General features: G+C 35.4%; 1 protein-coding gene across 1 annotated transcript; it reads right to left on the reverse strand.

Annotated features, from left to right (window-relative positions):
* Positions 1-560: 560 nt before the first annotated feature.
* Positions 561-16,502, reverse strand: LOC145678239 (uncharacterized; the record flags this gene model as incomplete). The annotated part of the gene is made up of 6 exons (XM_081748282.1): positions 561-709; positions 994-1,190; positions 7,137-7,258; positions 9,983-10,071; positions 13,062-13,098; positions 15,942-16,502. Coding segments are annotated over 6 exons (1,155 nt in total), but the record flags the coding sequence as incomplete, so codon positions are not given.
* Between the last annotated feature and the right edge of the window lie 207 nt (positions 16,503-16,709).

Here is a 16,709-nt window from a genome sequence, read left to right on the forward strand (position 1 = left end):
TGGAAAAAAATAAAGAAAGAAAGAAACTGCTAAATCTATTTGTGTTACTGTTTAACTCACGAAGATTGATTATAATTAAGAGCATTCCATTTATATTTATTAGACTACAGCAAAAAAATGATTTTTTTAACGTGTACTTAAATTTCTTAACCTACCTGTATTAAACGCAGCGACGAAGACTACATCACTACACTCCGCGTCACCCGAATTGGCACATGGCATCAGCCAATAAGTTAGCAGTGCGCTGTTTCTATATCTTTAGGGAGGAATCTAATCATCCACAACTAATTTTGTTCGTATTTGTGGACAATTATGAATAATCAGATTCGTCATTGAAGGTTTGGTATCAGCGCACTGCGAGCTTATTGGCTGACTCATGCGTCAATTCGGGTGAGGCGGAGTGTAGTAGCCGAAACCATAAGCGGAAGTTACAATACTGCACAGAAAATTTGCTTACATTTATTAATGATAATGAGATGTTTGAGTATGATGACCGCCATATTTTAAAATTAAATTACGCCATCTGTAAAGATTGAAATTCTATATAAATAATGTCTTACTGTGCGGATGAATATTCCGGATGCTAAGTCAAGCGGTAAGGATGTTGTCAATGCTGTCATTTCTTGTGCAATCCTCATCATTTGCTGTCCTTTGGGCGCTAAAGCTTTCTTAAACTCGTTGCTGTATGAGTGGGCGTTCGCTCCTTCAACTGAAAAATTATAGTTTTGGATTAATTATATGGGCATACAGTTTAATCACTTTATTTAAAATTCCCACAATTACACAAACAGATGGTTATTGTACGTATATTATAATATTGTTATTTAATTTAGTATATGCCTGATCTTTGGCTTTGGTCCATGAACTAATTTCTCAGTTTATTATTATTATTATTATAAGTGAAGAAAGGGGTCTTTTAAGACAATACTGTAAACAAATAAGGTCAAACAAAGTTGTATGCAAACTATTTAACACACATGACCAACTACTTACCTTCAATATCACAGCTGAGAAACTGTAAGTCTTTCAATGCTTGCTGGTACGTAGTAGCTAAGGCCTCAACAGAATTAACATCCATTACTTGTACTTCTGCGTTCATTGGAGCAGATGTTTTCTCATTTCCCAATTCATCTAAAAATCCCTCTGCTTTCAAAGCTTCGATGATTTTAGCATGAAGATTACAGTAATCCCTACAAGAAGTACATTAAGAAAAAAATATTAGCAAATCTCAAATTTGCTTCATTAATTGACTTTTAAAAATGACTATGTCAGTGTCACGATCTGTTTATTTCCATAAAATGTTATAAGCATCTGTACTACTCCACAGAGCTTCTTTGTGGCTATATGGTTAGCGTACGCGCTTTGAGCGTGAGAAACTCGGGTCCGATAACAAGTGGGAGCTCATGGAGTCCAGATTCCACGTTAAGCTGTAGGTCCACGTCTTATATCGCCTCGGTGCTAAAAGGGACGTTAAACTACAAAATCAATCAATCTTCCACTCTACCTTTTTTACGATCGCTCATTGAACTATAGAGCATATATTCAAAATAATAACAATACTTATGATAACTATTTACAAATTACAAAATTCTATAATCTATTCATCAAGTATTTCCAGGAAGTTATTCACTTGTGAGCAGCCATCATCATGAGCATAAATATCGGATTCCAGTCCAGGTGAGTACCAGGTCTTTCCGACGATTTCTTTCATTCCATCAGTCTTCATCCTATAACTTCTTCTCATCTTATTCCCCTTCTAGTTTCTTTCGTAGAGTAGCTTCACTCACAACACTTTTACTTTTCTTCGAAGGAATACCACCCTATTCAGTGGGTTCTTTGAAATTTCATATACACACTTCTTTCTCATCCACAATATATGTTTCCAAAAGGACTGGGAAATATTTTTTCTTTCGTAACTATTCAAGGAACTGTAATACTTTTTGGCATGTGAGTTACGAAAGAGCAGGAGTACATGAAGGTAATTTTATCCAAGTATGTGCAGACAGGGCCGGTACAACGGGCGCCAAACTTTCCGAAAAGTTTTTTTTTTTATTTTTTTAAAGGAAAATTTCCCCAATTACCTCAAATTTTTCTTCTGGTATACGTTATACTATTGTGAATTCGATCGCATTCGAAAACTTCTTTTATTCTGAAAAGAATGAAGTATGAACCTCAAGCTCGAATGGATAGTGCCAAAGCAGTAGACACTTAACTGAAAGTCGACATTTTCGCTTAAAAAGACCGGAATGTTAAAGAGTTAAGCAATTAAGTTGAATTTTTCAGATGTCTCCATTATTTTGATAACTATCATTAAGTCCAAAAAAATTACAGAAACACAGATGAATATTTGCCCTAAAATATGTATGTCAAATGTTATATACCATATCAATTATCTTTAGTGTTTTATTGTACTTTGAAAAAATTAAATACGCGTTCAAATTTTACCAAATTGTTTTTGCGTAATCGTTCGCATTTTTATTTCATTTTGCGCTGCAAAACATATTATATGGTACGTTTCAACTACTGTACGTTATTTATTCGCCTGTCTTAAGTGAGAAGCTAAACGTTTCTAAACTACGGAAATACATACGTGTATTAAAAAATCTAAAGTGTTGCTATATAACAGAACAGGCGAATCTAGGCTCCTACTCCAGTTCTTTATTACAACCCAAACCACTAAAATATTCCACATATGGTTTATATATATATTAAAATACGTATATGGTCATGTTTATTTACTTTTACATAATCTAAGCTTTAGTTACTAGTCGAACAATGGTGTAACAGTTCATAAAATAGTGTGAGTCAAAATTATTTGAACAACTGCAAAATCTGTTAAAGTTGGTGAGGTAAATGCAATAAAACACTTGCTGTTCACGGAGTTCTGCAGACGGCGGTAATTCGATATTGTGAGCATACTTTTTAAGGTTGTAATTATTTATTTATTTATTTATGACTTCTTTTACGTGGCGAAGTTAAGGCTCTGCAGCCTTCTCCGAGCACTTAACCACGTGCATACATTAGATATATTAAAAAAAAATACCAATATATAGAAAATATTAACAATTACAAAAGAAGAGTACTGAACCACATAAAAAAACGAATATACTACTTAAGTAAAAAATGGTTAAGCACTTCAAAAACTAAAATTGCATATTGCATATAGCGGTACTAGAAGTATGAACATATAAGATGTACAAATTAACATAGGTTACCTATTGGTTGTGTGTTCATATGTGGGTTATTAATAATCTGGTAAAACGAAGATGCCTCATGTGCTACCAGTATCCTTATCTTTACTTAAGAGAAGGGAATTTACAGATTTTTTAAATTTGGCAACTGTGGAAACGTTATGTATTAATTGAGGTAAACTGTTCCAGAGGCGTGTAGTACTTACTGTGAAGGATTTTGAGTATGAATCAGAATTGTGACTGGATGTGGAGAGCAAGAAATTATCTTGTGATCTTGTGCTTCTAGTATGAAAGTCTGATAAATATAAAAATCTACGGGCTAGATACGATGGTTCTGACGTAGTAAGTATTTTGTGCAATAGGGTAAGATTATGTAAATTTCTTCTTCCAACTAACGTCAGCCATGACAGTTTTTTATAAAAAGATGTGAGATGTTCCCTGTAAGTTATATTGAAAATGAATCTAATGCAGGCATTTTGTATTCTTTGCAAGCGTTTTGATTGATTTTCTGTTAGATCAGAATATACTGAGTCGCAATAGTCAAGATGTGGGAACACCAGTACCTTGACAAGTTTGATCTTCAAAGATTCTCCGATTGTTGTATACAATCTATGCACATTATATTTGTAAAGACAAGCAAGTTAGTGCATCACGTTAATTCCTAATAGTATATAGTTACGCTAATAGCTGTCGCCAGCTGCGCTGCCGCAAGCTTGCAGGCAATTTGCAGATTTAAAACTACAGGGTGTAAACTTAATTTCTGACCCACCCTATTTTTTAAGTACTTGATTTTTCGCGTTACGCAGTTCTCACAGATCATCAAACTGACCTCTATAAAGTTCCATATCTTAATTACCACTCTTTCATAGGTTAGTTTTGACCTAATAATTTTTTATATCTACGTAACTTCCGTTTTTTGTGTTTATCTGTGTATGTTGTTATCACGAACCAGTCTTGTTTACATATACTGCGCATGACGAGGTCTATTTTGTAAGCAATATTGTTCGTTATCGGACAAATGATAGCATTGTTGCCTTTGGCATTATTTAGTGAGTAAACTGTAAAACTTCCAGCGATACTGCTTCAACCAGTGTAAAATTGTGAGCATTTGTTTGGCGCCATCTGTGCAGGAAAATTACTCAAACTGATCAGAAATTAAGTTTACACAAAAAAGAAATCAGTTTGATCCCCTATTAATGTGAATTTATTGGATAAATTTGCACGGATTTTGAAACCACATACGTGTATATTTAAAATGTACTCTTTTTAAAATAAGTGAAGTGCTTTTCAAAGTGCAAACTCATATTTTTAAGTGCGAGTGTACAACATGCAATACAGTACAATGTCAACAGATAGGGAAATGCTTCGCCATAAAATTCAAGTGCTTAGTGTAGGTGGTGAAAGTATCCGAAACATAACTAAGAAACTGAGAATTAGCCGAAACACTGTAAGGAAATGGATGCGAAAGAATGAAGGGGATGTTAAGGATGCACAAAGAACAGAGCAGTCAACTAAAGTTACTCCAAGAACAAAGAGGCAAATACGGGAATGGGTTAAAGAGAAACCAGGTGTTGGAACAAGAACTGTAGCTAAAAGAAAAAGCTTTTCTGAAAGATATCAATCTCAGGCAAAGAAGATTAGCCACATGGCAGTCTCTACATATCTTCAGACTATCGGCTGGGGAAGAAAATGTTATGTGCAGCCTAGAAAGCCACTGCTTTCGCAAAAAACATATCCGACCGCTACAACTTTTGTAAGAGACTGCAAGATGAACGCTTTGCTGATGACTTTCGTAAGGGCCGGATAAAATGTGCTCACGTGCTATTTACCGATGAGAGTCTGGTGGAGCTCTTTCCTATACCGAACCGGCAAAATCATCGGGTTCAAACATCGTCTCCTGAAACGATCCCTCCTATACGGAGTCCCAAGTTCAGCCTAAAGGTAATGGTGGCAGGAGGAATTTCAAGCTATGGGCAAACGGAATTAACTGTTGTTGAGAAAGGAAAGACGATTGACTCCCAATACTACCGAGATAAAATACTTCCAGTTTACCGAGCGTGTCTTACTAATCCCATCATATTTCCTGTTCAGCAGTACGCGATTTTGATACAAGATGGAGCCAAATGTCACACTGCAAAGGCAATGATGAATGTGATCGCCGAAGAGTTCTCCGGAGTGTGGAATGATTAGCCAGGTAATAGTCCGGACCTTAATGTTATTGAGCACTTATGGTCTCGACTGCAGGTCAGCGTGTTTCAGAAACCAAGGCCACGCAACAGAAAAACTTTGATTCAACGCCTCAAGGAAGAGTGGTCCGTCATCACACAAGAGGACTGTCACAACCTAGTGGAGAGTTTCCGAACTAGGATCTTACAATGCTTGGAACGTCAGGGAAACAGTACTGATTACTGATAAATTGGACATCTTTCTTTTCAAATAAATCAGAAGTGCAACGTTTCTTCATTGTATTCTTACTTATTCATGCATTTCATAAAATTTCTAGGTGGGTCAGAAATTAAGTTTACATCCTGTATTTGATTATCGAATTTCACTTTAAAAATTGCATTGTTTCAATTTAATTACTGAGTGACGATCTAATTTTGTACCTTAAAATGTACTGTTGCTATTTAATTACTTGAAAATGGATACTAAACACGAACATGCTTTACTGTTTATTATTATTATTATTATTATTATTATTATTATTATTATTATTATTATTATTATTATTACTATTATTATTATTATTATTATTATTATTATTATTATTATTATTATTATTATTATTATTATTATTATTATTATTATTATTAAGGCAAAGGCCATAACCCTATTTTGATTTGAGCATTAATATTTGTTTAATCGCGAATTAGCTGGTGGACAAACTACAAAATACAGCTCTTAATTAAGCACCATTAAAACCTATAATGAAAAGCAACTAATACGAGGAGCAGTCAAAACGTTCCCGAAATTCTGTTATATCTCTTTATTAGCACAATATAAGTACACATTTACTTAATCGCCTTCTAAGTTGGCACCTTCAGAATAAAAACACTTGTTCCACCGCTCCGACGAAAAGCTTTTTTTGGTATCTTCCGAAGTTCAACCATTGCTTTAGTTTTGATCTCTTCGACGTTGGCAAAACGAGCCAAATATTCGATGGTGCTAAACTGTTTTTAAGGCTATCAAACTCTCTGAATCAGATTTTCCGCAATTTGAACAAGAACTTGATGTTTGCATATTGCTCGATCTGTGAAATTGCACCGACTGATCACTACACGCTCCTCCGTTCAGCTACCTTACTCGTACACTGTCTGTTATGACCTGTTCATACTTGTCAATTTCATAAGTAGACAACTTAAGGACTGTGTTATACAAGATTTATTGTGATTGCATCATAAATAACAAAACTACAACAGTATTTCGGGAACTTTTTGACTGCTCCTCGTATTTAACACTGGCTCCTTGAACTGTACAAATTACATTTGATTATCATGTAATTGCTGGACGTAATTTGTCAGAGAAAATACTGCCTAATACGAATACCGAAATTATGGAGGTACACATAACAGGGTCCCTACTGATCTGGAGAAATCTATTTCCTTGACTTCTTCCTGACCTTTGGCAAGAAATTCGCTGACTCATGACAGATGTCGGGTGACGTTGATATATAAATAAGGAATAAATAACGGTGAATATTTATATATGAAAACATTTATTCTATAGAGACAAATAGTAATCAATTGTTCATCGTATATTCCACTTACCTCCCATAAAAATCTGAGCAACGTTCCATGCTGTGATAATTAATGGTTGACTAAGCTGAAATTGGTGTACAATTAATGTTACAAAAAAAAATATTTCATAAAATTTCCCTGATTTCCAGTCTTTCTACCTGAGCAGTAGGAACACTGCATAAATAAGCTTGTTTAAAACAATTCTTACCTGGCTATTTTTTCTTCAGGTGGATTCTTTGACGCATGAGAATTTGCACCGGAATTATCCGAAGCATTAGGAATGCTTCCATTCGCTGCCGTTGATCCAATTCTTCTCAAGAGATCGCGGGCCTAACAGAAAAGAGAAATAAATATTAAAGCATATGCATTGCATTGTATTACTGCACATTCTACAAAAAAATTAAATTATATTCTTCTTTTAAAATCTCTGAACTGTTAGTCATTTATCTGGAAAGTAAGGAACTATACGACTTAGAGAAGATTACTCTTGGTTCTTTATTTTGTCACAAATCCCACTACGCTAAGAAAAAGTCACTCATGTACGATCGTTTAAGACAATACACGCAAAATTTTCATAATTGAGACACTCATAATGTCCCTGATACACTCCCTGAAAGAGATGTCTTTAATCCAGACAATATGTTTTTAAAATTAATCGAAGATTTTATTCAAACATTGAGACACATTTTTCGTGTTACTTTTCGTAGCTTGAAAGTAAGATTTGGACATAAAAGGTAAGACTAGCTGTTCTTCCAATCACTGTTTACGTAAAATCTTAGGTGAGTTAAAAAAAAATGACTGGACTAAAAAAAAATGGTTGATTAATTGACTTATTCAGGGACAGGATTGGCAAAACCCTGGCTTTTTGGCTTAAACTATTTTTGTTGTTGTTGTTTAAACCAGAATTTTGGTTTAAACAGATTTGCTTTATTTACTTGGATTACATTTGAATAGAAAAGGTTTGTTTGGCCTAGGCGTCCTTATTCAACAACAAAGTTATGAAGGACAGGATCTACAGTTTAAATAGGGCTGCAAGATCTTAACGTTTCTCTCGCAAGTTTACGTCTTTCTGGCACGTTATACATTTCTATTTTTCTAGTTTTTTTCAATACATCGAAAAAAATCATATCCTGGACACTTTAAAAAATGTTTTTATACAATTCTGTTGGAGCTATTTTTGTCATTTTAATTAGAGGAACTCATTTCTAATCTCTTTTAACAACGCAACCCAACGATATAAATTTGTTTTTAGAGGGAAAAAATACAATAGGTTTTTACCTCCAATCTAGCCAACATGCAAATCTTATGATTAATAATAATTTGGTTTTAGCATGTCAACATCGTTTTGATCATATCCCAATTTTGATCGATCGCAATATATTGATGTGAAGAACAGAAACTGGTGTAAACTAATAAAAGCACAGCTCCAAGTGCCTGTGAATTTTGAAAAAAAAAAAAAAAAGTTAAGAAATGCAATCTTCATCAGAATAAGTTAACGGGCAACGAAGATTTGTGTAATACATTTGGTTGGTTGGATTTGAGTGTAGTGTCTCTTTCAGACCTTGAGTGTTAGGACGTTATATGAGGAGAGGATGTGCAGCTTAACGTGGAATCTGAGTGACATGATCTCCCAATGAGAACTGTAATATACCTTTTCGTATATGTTTTATGTATTGAAATTGTTTTTTAATGAAACTGTCCCAGTTTCCAGTCAAAATCATTCTGCGTTGAGTTGAGCTGATTTTAGTTTAGCGTCCCTTTCAGCAGCGAGGCTATATGAGACGTAAACCTACTGATTATATGTGAATCCATATCAGTTTGTTTTATGTAAATCTTCAATATCACATGGCTATATTATGTTTTACCTAAAAATCATAAGATCTTCCTTTTGCCCTCTGAAAAATCTGGCAAACCCTAAGCTTAAAGTGGGACTTAGCACTTTTGAACACATTTATTTACCCACCAACTTCCCTTCAGATCCAGACAGTAGTTACTGAGAAAAAAAAATGACATACAAGCTAAGCCAAGCCTGTCCCTGGTCGAGTTTGGCCACCAAATACAGCGATCTTTATTCCTTAGACGATGGGCTTTTTGTCCACGAAAATTGGTTCAGATCCAGTCGGTAGTTATCTAGAAATAAAGTACCACATAGAAGCCAAACCGAGCCTATCCCTGACTGAGTTTGGCTTCTAAATATAACGACCTTTATTCCTTAGACGATGGGCTACTTGCCCACCACATTTGGTTCAGATCCGGCCAGTATTTACAGAGAAATAAAGTACTATACAAATCAAGCCGAGCCTGGTCGAGTCCTTCCACTAAATATAGCGATCTTTATTCCCTAGACCATGCGCTATTTGGCCACTAAATTTGGTTCAGATCCGGCAAGTAGTTATTGAAAGATAAAGTACCACATACATACATACACACACCTGGGGGGAAACTGCGCGTTCCTTTATGCTTACGCCAAGAGCTAAAAACTGAAAACTATGGAGCCAGTGCTGGAGAATCGCAGTGGTGTAGTATTCTGCTTCAGGACAATGCAGAACCACTTACTGCCAGCGTTGGCCTTGACACTATTATCACACTGGTTGGAGAACTATTGAATCCCCTATATTTCCTGGATATTGTATTGTCGAATTACCATTCACTTCGTTTGCTAAACAATCCTTTGTAGCGACAACGCTTCCGAACCCTCAACGACGTGACCACGCACTAAACGACTTCCTTGATCCGCATTCCCCTGAGTTTAACTACAGCTGGGACTACTTCTGATTTTCCAGCCACGCCTTACTCCATGTAGATTCAAAATCAGAAAGTTCTTTTGACAAAATAACATTAACTCCTTCTTTAAATGCTTTATTCATGTTATCTTTAATAACACGATTCTTCATTCTGATCAAACCTTATTTTCTCGAACACATTCTTTGAAATATATTTTCTTTTTTTTAAATATCAATGATAACAAAGATACCAGAATTTATCCAACATATACTTGCTCAAGGTTAGGGAAATATATATAAATATATTGTCATGAAGCTCTGAAAAACTTACCTGTTTTTCCAACCTAGAGATAAGTAAATACAGTGGTTGCTTTTGATCTGGTAAGTACCATAATAACGGAACAAGCTTCGGAATGGATGCTGCAACAAGGAAAATAGTAAAAATTAATGTTGAACCCTTATTGTTACCTGTTAACATCAATGTATGTACAAAAATGGAATGAAATATTTAATTTAACGCTCCCTGTTATGTCTTGTGGGTTTAAAGACATGGATGATAAGAGAAAATACAACTAGAGGCACATGCTTTCTAACATAAGCTTGCGTGGCAGGGACTCTTATAGTAACTTTCCTCACCGCAAACGAATGGTTTTCTACAAAGAAAACGTATCGTTCACAGTTATGAAAATAATGATTACTTACTTAGCTCAAATATGAACAGTTTTAGCTTGTACCACGAAGTAATTTTGTTTTAATCAAACGGTTTCAGTGTGCACTGACACATTTATCGGTAACTTCTAAATGTTGCTCAAATAGTTGCACATTTAGAAGTCCTTCCTGGTGTTGGTGAGGATTCCTTCTTTGCTGTGGAATCTTCCTAAGATATAGAATAAACAAGATCACCTTTCAAAACTGTAACGAACTTAGCTTCATGAAAAATACGATGTACAGTTTATAGGTTTATCTCTGTTTTAAATTTGTTGTCCTCCCTGAGTAAAAATTGTTATGAATTCCCTGAATGAATCCCCTGTGATGAATTCTCACTCATCGAGAAAAATATCGGCACAAACTTTAACAGTTTGATTAAAATCTTCGTTAGAACGAGAACTGTAGTAGTGTAATCCCCTACAGCTCTATTCTCTTTCTTCCGGAGTTTTTTGTAAATAACGCAATAAACTGAACTCTCTGGCACAAAGCCACGAAATGGCTATGCTGGTTAGGTGTTGCAAGCTCGAGATTTTGAAGATTGCTGTTAAAACCTCTTAATTTTATTTTACTCAATGTATTTTCGGATAGTACATGGAAATGACAAAAAGAACTAAATTTTTCTTTCGTCATATATTCTACAACTGCGAATTCAATAAAATTCAATGCGTGAACAATGTTCAGATATTGAAACAAAGAGAAACTTAACTATTAGTTAACTCTACTACTTGCCCTACCCATTAAGCTTCCATTTTTTTTCGGTCCGACATTTTATTCTGCTAGTCCCAACATAACAAATACGTGCTGGCAATCATTTGTAGAAGCGGTTAGCGTACGCGCCTTTGGCGTGGGAGACCCGGGTTCGATTCCCGGCGGGAGCTCATGTGGTTCGGATTCCACGTTAATCAGTAGGTCCACGTCTCATATAGCCTCGCTGCTGAACGGAACGCTAAACTAAAATCAACTCAACTCAACTCATTTGTAGATGGACTTCTTACGGTAAATCTTTAACTAGGAACGATTTAACAAGCAATGTAAATAAATATTCTACACACTTTATACATAAATATTGAACAATGTTCGAACAACAACAAGTCTGATCGTTGTTCCTCCTGGCAAACGTAATATTGGGGTTGGTTTCCATAGTTAAGTGAACATTTCTTTGTGCTTTTTTAAAATTGTTTAACGTGTATTGACATAAGTGCATATGTAAATTTATAATACTTGTCCAATCTCTATTTTTGGTTTCTGAAATGCCTGTATACCCAAATTAATCAGTATTAAGATTAAGATTTCGGTCAGTTAAAAGTATTGTAATAGCCCCTGCCAATATTTACAGAGGCAAATATGGACGCACAACTAGGGAACGGGAGGGGGTGAATGTTCTACCTTGATTTCCGGCTTGCGGCAAGCTAACTTATTGCGCAACCCCGTCAATTAGTTACAGCAAGCGCCTGGCATGCTGGTGGTCGGGATTTGAATCCTCGCCAGACATTTTTTAAAAATTATTTTTCATTTTTTAAAAATCTATTTTCTTCAATAATTGTATACAATTCTGAGTTCAGCTTTACCACTTCGATCCTGAAAATATAACTGACATTTATTCAACACTTGAATTTATATAGTCATATTGACTTTTAAGTTTTTGTAGAATATTTCAGAGTTTTTGTAGAATATCACACATGCTCGATATACTCTGTCTTACAGACGTGAAAGATTCATTTGTAATTCAGTCTTGCAAGGGGTAAGTTTTAGCAGCACAAACACAACCAATCCTTGAAAAGTTTCTGTACCACTCACGAATTGTTTTGTGTATAGCTGGCTGGTTGGCTTGGAATAACTAATAACTGATTTGAGGTAATGCAAACCCTATAACTGCAACACTAATACTCCTAGCAGAGAAAAGATATATCTATGGCTGATCTTGTTCTAAAACAATTGGTAAGATTTTCATCTGATTATCCTTCTTTCTGCTGTGTCCCAGTTTTCTCCTTTCTTTCTTTTCTTGCTGAATCTGGAAGCTTTGGAAGAAATCATGATACGCACTGTGTTAGTATCACTCGAGTGAATTTTCTGAAATGCATTTTTAAAGCACACACGGGAAAGAGGGGTTTTATTTCTACTAAGATATAGGGAAGGAGCTCTCCTTACTTGCACTGAATCTAAATCGTCTAATAGATTCAAATTGTGCAAAACTTCTTTATTTTTTTTATACCACTGATTCAGAAGCTATGCCACATATAAAATGAAACCACTCATGGTGTTTAGTAAATCCTTTACTGATTATTTAAATTTGACTACTCTTTTCAATACCGAGGCTACGTGAGATATGAACCTACAGCTTAAGGTGGAATCCACACCACTCTGATGCGTTCAATGCTCTCCCAATAGGAAACGAACCCTGGATCACGTGTACCAAAGGCGCGCGCGCGCTAATTACAGTATAAACAGGAGAGGGTAACAACATCTTTGGTTTGTATTTCAATTACTATATGCACAAAACGGCAATCCGTAGAGTTTCTGGAATACCTTACTTAGATTATAAAAGGGAAGCCTTTGATTTTGTCATTAAATTGCAACTCAACAATTACAAATTTGCACACGTTACAAATTTTCTCTGCAGTAACAACAAATAAAACAATGTTTTCAGGAATAATATAATTCTATTGTTTATAAAATGAATTAGATTGCTTGATTGTGCTTACCTATTTCAAATATAATATCCACTACACATTTGTAAACCTGAAAGAAGAAAATCAGAGTAATTAGAAAGGTTATTCACATTATTCAAGAAAGAAAGAAAGAAAGAAAAGAGAAAAAAGGATATTTAAACAGTAAAGTCCATTCATTTTTATATTTTTCCATATTAGAAGTCCATATAATTTTTTTTCGCATTTTCTTTTAGAAATTACAGTAGAACCATTAATACTCGTTTATAAAAGATCGTGAGAACAGAAGACTATCAAAAAGAAACACTGTATCTACAATTTCGTTGAAAAACGAATCTGAAAATTTCTCTGAGTTGCTTTTCTTTATTAAATTACGGGGTCACGGTGGCTCAGTGGTAAAGCGCTCAGCCTGAGTACGTGACATCCAAGATTTGATCTCACTTCGTGCCAAGTCGGTTTTTTAGTGGAAAACCCCGTAGCGTGAGTGTACTCGAGGTTCACCCGTTTCGGTATCCACTTCCTTCATCTCACCGTTTCGTTCATTACTATCATCATTGGGATCCTAAGAAAAATAAATAAACTTAAAAATAACCTGAATTGTATGCACGAGGCATTCCTACTTTATAACAGGGTTCCTACTGATCTGGAGAAATCTATTTCCCTAACTTCTCCCTGACCTTCTGAATTCCCTGACTTTCATGACAAGTGTCGGATGATGTTGACATATAAATAAGGAATAAATAACGATGAATATTTATATATGAAAACATTTATTCTATAGAGACAAATAATAATCAATTGCTCATACGTACATTCCATTAACCTCCCATAAAAATCTGAGCAATGTTCCGTACTGTGATCATTAATGGTTGGCTAAGCTGAAATTAGTGTACAATTAATGTTACAAAAAATATATTTTATAAATTTTCCCTGACTTTTCCTGATTTCCAGTCTTTTCCCCTGAGTTTCTTTGACGTACACCATTTTCCCTGAGTTTTCCCTGACCAGTAGAAACCCTGTAAAAAGTAGTGTTATTGGGTGAAAAGGACAGAAGTGCATTCTCCAGAACTAAGATTTATCTTCCATTTTGAAGCGAAGAACCTAGTATTTAATATTGTAACTCTGTACAGGTACTGTATTACACGACCATTGTTGTCAATCCTTGGATCAAGGGGTTATTCAGAATTTTAAAGTCCTATATAGGCAAAAAGTGTTGAGGCATATTCTATCTCGAATGGACAATATAGAATCAGTGTACAACCTAGCAAAATGTATCCGTGTGTTGGATGCAATTCTTTGGATATCCTCAGCCTTGAAGGAAGTTTCCTCCACTACTGTTAAAAACTGTTTAAAAGAGGCTGGGTTTATTTACAACAATGACAACGCTTTAGCTATTGATGATTGTCACGGAACATGAGTTTATTTGTAAACGTGAACTTCGTTATTCGTTAGAGCCGTTTGGCGAATCCAAGGACTACGCTATTCTTGATGATGCACTCAGCACAAGAATGATTCAACTGACATCACTGAATTCATACAAGATCTTCAGCAGGAAGTATGTGGTGATGAACGAAGAGGATGAACATGACGACGAACCAGACCATTCTCCACTTACAAGTAAACAGGCAGTTGAAGAAGTAAGATTAAAGCATTACTTTTTGAACAACAAAGATGAAGCTGGAAAAAGTGTAATATCTGTACTTGAATTACATATTGAGAAGGCAATTGCAAAGGACTGTGATTCAAAGAAAGATAGAAGATTATTTTAAACTATCTGAATCTGCTCAAAAGTACGTTAAATGAACTGTACTTTTTGTGTTTGTGCTTGTGCTAGGTAGTATGTGTATTTCAATTTAGGAAGGAAAGGGCCATCTCTCTCTCTATTAGAGAGGAGAAGCTGAGGAAGGGTGGGAATAACTAAAAGAAGTGACCTTCTTCTTTCCCTCTTTCTCCTTCCAGAATAAAGAAAAAAAAAGACAGTTTATCTTTCTCTCTGTCTATTTCTCTCTCTCCTTATGCAACAACGAAATTATGAAGAAAGAGAGTTTCTACTAGCGCGGGTTCCAAATCACGACTAAAACTTGAATCCAGTGCAGCTGGTGGGCACACAGAGCATTATTCAGATCAACCTTCATAGTATATACAGTATCTATACGTCGTTCCCCACCATACTATATTGCCTCCAAGGGAGCTGGATTAAAGGACCACGCCACCGAACCCGGTGATTATGACATCATACTTGAATAAATTGTCAAATAACTTGATGATAAACAAAATCTCTCAGAAGCAATGACCAATGTGATTCACAGAACTTCCTAAGACTACGGCACAATGAAACCCAAATTTTGATATTACAATTTGTTTTTCCGTTATTTTATAAATTAAGAAAAAGCTGCAAATCAACAATTAACATTGACAACAATCGACTTATAAAAGAGAAGTAAATTTTGTCTGTTTATACGATTAAATGTTTATACTAGCCACTTATTGCTAAGTTAAAAAAAAAAAAAAAAATGTAAAAGAAGATATCAGGATTCCTACTGATCTGAAGAAATCTATTTCCCTGACTTTCATGATGTGTCGGATGACTTGACATATAAGGAATAAATAACAATAAATATTTATATATGAGAACATTTATTCTATAGAGACAAATAGTAATCAATTGCTCATACGTACATTCCATTAACCTCCCATAAAAATCTGAGCAACGTTCCATATTGTGATCATATATGGCTAAGATGAAATTGGTGTACAATTAACGTTAGAAAAATATACTTTATACAATTTCCCTGACTTTCCCTGATTTCCAGTCTTTTCCCCTGAGTTTCTCTCACCTGCACCATTTTCCCTGACTTCCCTGACCAGTAGGAACTCTGTATATCGACATCTGTCTGAACCACCAAGATGGCTTACCGAGGTGTGCTGACAAATCTCAAGAAATGAGTCAATCATCAACTGACGCTCCAAGAAAGGCACAAGTGACGAGGGCTCCAAAGCGCTGAACAAATCTTCATTTGGATCCACTGGGCTGACTAAAGATGACGATCCACTTTGTTCCATATCCACACCCGAATCTACTAAGCTTGCAGCGTCTAACAAGGATTCCTGTCCTACATTGTTAGTCGACTGCGATTTCATACACCAAGACATATCACTTTTACTTGCACCGACATCTCCAAAGGAGCAAACACTACTACTAAATGGACGGGGGTCTGCAGCTACTGTAGATAAAGATGCCACTTCCAATCTTTCTTCAGAGTGACTCGAATGACAACTTCCGGGTAAGTCCACGCCAGAATCTTTGGCCACTGATTCACTACTGCCTTCCTTATCTACCGAACTACACGAGGGGAATGTAAAAGCCGGATACGCATCATCTAAATGAGGAGAACACCTTTGAAATTTGTGGAGCTGTTCGTGTTTTTTGCGGTGTTTCTGAAGTTCTTCCAAAATTACCTTCAGCACATTTTCCATCTGAAATTAAAACATTAATAATGAGAATAAAACACAAGCGCTATATACAGGTGATTCATTTTTACATGCACATTTCTATGAAATGATTCTTTGATTTCGAAAGATGGCTAAAAGAAAGAAAACAATAGGCTATCAGAGGACAAAGTGTCTTAATCTAATTTGCAGTTTCAAAGATACAGGGTGTAACAGAGATATTTCTGCGTGATA

The sequence above is a fragment of the Thermobia domestica genome, unplaced genomic scaffold (genome assembly GCF_964235325.1).
Source record: "Thermobia domestica unplaced genomic scaffold, izTheDome1.hap1.1 HAP1_SCAFFOLD_2164, whole genome shotgun sequence".
In the NCBI taxonomy this organism is placed as follows: domain Eukaryota; kingdom Metazoa; phylum Arthropoda; class Insecta; order Zygentoma; family Lepismatidae; genus Thermobia; species Thermobia domestica.